Source organism: Teleopsis dalmanni, unplaced genomic scaffold (genome assembly GCF_002237135.1).
Source record: "Teleopsis dalmanni isolate 2A unplaced genomic scaffold, ASM223713v2 unscaffolded_contig_1047, whole genome shotgun sequence".
NCBI lineage: Eukaryota > Metazoa > Arthropoda > Insecta > Diptera > Diopsidae > Teleopsis > Teleopsis dalmanni.
The window spans coordinates 412-6,636 of NW_024032429.1; the positions used below are offsets into that span (position 1 = coordinate 412).

Genomic DNA, 6,225 nt, shown 5'->3' on the forward strand with positions numbered 1-6,225 from the left:
TCTAAAATTTTAATTACTTTTATTTAATATTATAAACATTTCCTTGATAAAATTTTATTATAGTGGCTGATTCCAAAAAAATAATTGAATTTCTTTTCATTGACTTGGCAACATTGTTTTGGTAATTTTTGACATTTGAATAATTTGTTTGTGTTCAACATTGTTTGTAAGCAATTTGTATATTGAAAAGGTAAAACATCTTGATCCGCTTTGGTAGCCAAACCTAAAAAGTACACAGAAATGTGAACCTGTCTTTAGTTGGGTAGTTCATTTCACTGAGCTACCGATAAATGATGTAGTACAAAAAGCTGAACATGAAAAAGATGTTTTTTACTTTGTCAAAGAAGTCAATGTTGGAAGTTTTGCAAATGAAGAACAGACTGCTTTACATTATGCTGTTAGTGGTGGTCACTTTGATTGTGTACGTTCTTACTATCATTTAATGCGAATAGCAAACTAATTGATAGAAATGATCAAACATGTTAGGATGTTACTGATAATAATGATATTCGTATGCTGTTGTCTTCATAACAAATATAATTTTTGACTTACCTTTTAATTCAGACCTTGTAATGATTGTAAATACGGTTTTAGTACTTCATTAATAAATAAAATAAAATTTCATTTATTCGACACAATTATTTTCTGAATTTTTTATATATAAACCTGGCTAGATTTAAATTTACTTTGTAACAAAAACTCTATATGATGGTGGCTTAAATAACTTCAAAATAAGGGTATCATTAGCACTAGTGGCATGTAAAATATTGAATTTTTGCCTTAACGATATTATTTGTTTCAAAAATATTGGTACTACTCTTTGCACGAGATGCTTTTAATAATTTTTTTGTAAACTACATTGAATATTTTTTTGGTCTACAGCATGTCTTGAGTCGAGAATCACTGCTCTAATTTATGCAATGTCTGCAAACATTTTGTTGTTAAAGCCGAGATAAGTGCTTTGATTTATTGAATCCTACTTAATCTCGTTTTCTTACGAACGATGAAACTTTCTCTAAAGTTTTTAGTGGCAATGGTTAGTTAATGCTGAGTAAGCCCGAGACAAAGTCAATAATCCCCTAGATTTTTATTGTACTGTGGCATGTTACGAAATTTTTTATTTAGAAAACGCAACTTAAGAGGTTTTGAAAAAAAATTTAGGACAAAACATTTTTTATATAAATTAAAATCATCTACAACTGTAATAAAATATATAGTAATAAGACCAAAATTTTAATAACAAAAAAAAAAATAATTATGCGTTTCTCACAAAAAATTAGCAAATACAAAAAACGTAAATGTTATATTTAGTCCATCGGTCAAGAGAGTGATTACGATAAGTAAGTCACCGGTACAAATGAAAATAGACTCGGGGGCAAGTTACTCAATAGTAAGTGAAAAGTTATTTAGAGAAAAAATATCGTGTATTCCGCTAAAACCAAGTCAAATACAATTAAGAACTTGGGGAACAGAGAAAAATCTTAAACTGAGTGGAGAAGCAGAAATACCAGTCTCGGTTGGGAACGTCACAAAGAAACTAAAGTTGTTAGTAGCAGCAGGTGATGGTCCGGCTCTAATTGGTCGAAAATGGTTTAACGATTTGGGAATTACTATAACTAGCAATTTATGCAATATAGAGTCAACTATTCCAGTACAAGTGATGAACTTCAGTTCAGTTTTTGATGGAAATCTTGGAGATTACAAGGGAAATCCTGTGAAGTTACAAATGTCAGTTTCAAGTAAACCGAAATTTCTTCGATATCGACAAGTGCCTTTTGCACTAAAACTCAAGGTGGAAGCAGCATTAAAGAAGTTGGAAGATGAAGGCGTACTGCGTTCAATATCCTTTAGTGAGTGGGCAACACCGGTTGTACCTATTATTAAACCAGATGGTAGCATACGCATTTGTGGAGATTATAAGTGCACAGTGAATCAAATGCTTTGCAAGGAAACGTATCCATTACCTACAAATACAGAAGTGCTAGCAGCATTAGCAAATTGTAAGTGGTTTACAAAGCTGGATTTAGATCGAGCGTATACACAGGTGAAGGTTGACCAGGAATCAGCAAGCATACTTACATTAAACACACATCGCGGACTTTTTGAAGTTACAAGATTACCGTTTGGAATTTCAACGGCACCAGGTATATTTCAACGGATGATGGAAGGAGTTCTTAAGAACATAGATGGTGTGATTATTTATTTAGACGACATTCTAATTGGCGGAACAACTTTGGAAGAGTTGTGGGATAGAACACAAACTGCTCTGAAATGTGTACAGGATGCAGGATTGAAGCTTAAAAAATCAAAATGTGTTTTCGCAGTACAAGAGATAACATTTTTGGGGTTTAAGATAAGCCGAGAAGGAGTGCGTCCAACTGACGAAAAGGTGAAGGCAATAGCTCAAGCACCAGAACCAATAAATAAACAACAGCTACAAGCTTTTCTTGGGTTAATTACATTTTATGATAGATTTTTACAATACTAAAATATGATATTTGCCTATGACATGATGGAAAACACCGGAGTAGCGCAACCACAGTTGTTATAAGTGTAAATGCTCTTAATATGTTTGGCTGTCAAGACTCAGCTATGCCATACAGTAACAAGAGTTTCATGAAGAATATTCATAAACACCATATTATACAATAATTGATTATTTTTTATATATTAAGTTTTTTTATTATGTTCTTATATCAAATACAATAGAATTATTAACTAAATTTTATTACTTAAATTATATAGAATACAACTATAAACCTTAGATAACTAATTATACATTAACTTAAATTAACTAGAACTATTAACTAAATTTAATTACATATTACTTATAACTATTTAAAATAAAATTACTTATATAAGGGTGAATAATATTATTTATTGTTAATTTTTCTAATCATTCATAAATATTATTAGACTAATATTTTTACATAAATATAAATTTTTACAATTTTTTTAATTTATTTTTAAATTTTGCATTATCTTGGCTACTTTTTAGTAGCCACTTTGAGTTCTTATATAATAGAACTTTTATTAAGAAGTCCAATAAAATTTCGCGATGGCTCCCGCACATAGGCTCCTCAAACCAATTTTCGCTTTGTTCATTTTTTTTCATTTCTTCTTTTATGCTATTTATTATAATTTTTTTAATGATATTCTCTGGTTGCTAACTTGGTGCTGGTAAGAAAAGCATATGCTGTCTCTATCAGCTGTTTTGAGCAAAACACAATTTTTTTGTTTTTGTTTATTTTCCAAATTAAAGTTTAATTGCTTAAAATAAAAAAACTTTAAATTCGCAAAACCGAATTTCACCTTTTCAAATCAGGCACCATTTTGATAAATATCTTTTGTTTATGATCAATGGATCAAGTGTTCATAACTTTAAAATTTGAAATTTAACTTTCCGGATTAAAAACAATAAAAACTTTTATTTAAAATAACGCACTAGCTTCTAAAAAACTTTCGTATACTTCTAAAATCCTACGTGACTCATCGAAAATATAGGGTTAGACACTTAGAAAGAGTACGATATCAACGCTGGAGTTCCTCAGGGTAGTGTCCTTTAGCCGCTTCTATAATTAATCTATACAGCTGACATTACACAATACCCAAACAATTTGCTGACAACGTTCGCTGACGACACTGCTATAGTCAGTATCGACCGTGACTGCACTATAGCTGCACAAAGTTTATCCAGGCATCTCGGTTTGATTGAAGAGTGGCTTGCAAAATGGAGAATCAAGGTGAATGAAACTAAATGCGTTCAAGTAATTTTTACTCTGAGGAGAGAAGCATGCCCTGCAGTTAAAATTAATAATATGGTTAAAACTCAATCACATTCTATGAAATATCTGGGAATTCATATAGATAAAAGGCTCACGTGGACAAGTCATATTGAAGCCAAAAGATGTCAATTAAATCTTATATATAAGGAATTGTACAGGCTTCAAAACCGCAACTCTAAACTCAGTCTCGATAAGAAATTGCTAATTTACAAATCAATATTACAGCCAATTTGGATCTATGGTAAAAAACTATAGTGTTCAGCGTGTAAGGATGGAAATTTTACACAAATTTCCAACCTACATATTATGACTTTATTGTTACTGGTGAATCATCTGTAAGAAATAAAGTGCATTAAAATTAACATTTATTTATTATATAAATACTTACCTGGAATCACTCCCCAGCACACTCGTCTACAGCATACTTTAATAGTTGGATGTTTCTATAAATGAATTTATTAAATATAATTATCATTTAGAAAATTGGAAAACAATTATAAATACCTTTGCACTACCACTTTACGCACATCACTTGGAGTTATTTAAACTAAAAGGGGAACTTCGTTTATATAAATAATTTTATTAAATTAATTATTATTACTCCGATATTACTTATTAATTAATTTTACTTATATGAATAAATTATATTCAATTTAAAAAACAAAAACGCGCACATGTACAAAGTAAAAATGTAAACAAACATTAGTAAACGTCAAAACGTCAGAATGCAATTCGCTGCAAAAAGATGCACAAGGAAGCTTTTGTGTAAAAGTGTTAAAGTGCATTAAGTTCAACTAAGATCAACTCAAAGCTTTGTTACTTTACACAAAAAGTTCAAGAGGATGCGTATAAAAGACAGCGCAATTTTCTAAGAATTGGGTGTGTCTAGTATGATCACTCGGTGGCATTGTATGTCAACATATAAAAATAAATAAATATAAAAAAAATTGTCTGACACAGTGGCGGTTTTAAGCCTAGTGTATAATCTATTTAAAATATATATATAATTGTTTAGTGCATGGGCGGTTTTAAGTCCAGGCGCGGAGACACTTTATATATATATTCAATATAACAAGACATATATACATTCACTAAACCCGTTTCGTCCAGTAGGTACTCATCGAGCAGAATAATCACCGAAATTATACTAAGGTACAACCACGAAACCGGATCAGCCACCACTGTCAACTCTACAGGGACAGCTTCCAAATACAGCTGGTCACAAGGAAACATCTCGAGTCATATCTAATTAAATTAAACCAATCTCTTTGAAATACGACTAAGGAAATACATTCAGAATTTGCATGCGTTTTAAATCTCAAGTTATTGAAATACGATTGAAGAAATAATAATCTATATAAAGCTATCCTATATAAATCATTGAAAATTTTACAAATTGTTAATCGCAAAGTTTATCTAGTTACGTTTAATCAAATTCTTTTATTTATTACATATTATTTTAATGAACTATTAATATTTTAAATAAATCTACATTGAAAATTTAACCGCCGTACTTTTATTTTGAGAAGTCCTGTCTCCGCGAATATAAATTTATTGTAGCGACCCCCTGGAAAAGACTGAGGATACCCCAGCATAAATTATAACGAAACGGAAAAATCCGTGTCGTTACAATTGGCGCTTGAGCAGGGACAGACAGACTTCTCAAAATTAAATGAAAGTAATATCCACGTTACCATGGCGCAAGCTAACATGATCAAAAGATAAAATCTAAATACTTTCATCCGTAGTCCAATTCAAGCCGGTTCAACAGAGAAACATACAAGACGTTCGCATAAGCAGCACATCATGTACTTATCGTATGCACAAACCGTGGAGCGGATACGAAAATGGTCTGTAAAGTACAATGGAGGAGTAGATCCAATAGATTTTGTGGAAAGCATAGAAGAGTTAGCAGAACTTGACGACGTCAACGTGAATCTAGTTCCCAGGATGATGCCTGTACTGCTTGAAGACAAAGCACTGATGTGGTACCGGAACAACAATAAACAGTGGAACCTCTGGTCAAGCTTCAAGACAGACTTTCTAAAATTTTTTCTTTCATCTAGATATTTCAAAAGATTAGAAGACGAGGTGCGAACACGATTGCAAAAGAAGCAAGAAAGTTTTAAAGATTATTTACTATAAATTAAATATCTTATGCGACACACAGACATGAACCAAGATTCGCAATTGGAGCGAATATACCAAAATATGCGCACAGAGTACCAAATGTACATCAAACGTCTAGACTTTTCGAGCCTAACAGAATTAGCAACACTAGCAGATGACTTCGAAGAACTTCGCGCAGAACAGGATAAAGTGAGTCGAGGCAGTGTTCGACAGGAAGTGATAGTTGGTCGCATAGAAGTTGAATATCCACAAATGATGGTATTGGAAAATACAGTGAGACGCATACCTACTACGCCGACACAGGACAAAC

The 6,225-nt window shown here is 31.8% G+C and overlaps 1 protein-coding gene across 1 annotated transcript; it reads left to right on the forward strand.

Moving 5' to 3' along the window:
- Positions 1-1,357: 1,357 nt before the first annotated feature.
- Positions 1,358-5,930, forward strand: LOC119663879 (uncharacterized protein K02A2.6-like). Its single transcript, XM_038073479.1, has 2 exons — positions 1,358-2,451; positions 5,534-5,930. Exons 1-2 carry the CDS (start codon positions 1,358-1,360, stop codon positions 5,928-5,930), a joined length of 1,491 nt encoding a protein of 496 aa, XP_037929407.1.
- Positions 5,931-6,225: the final 295 nt, after the last annotated feature.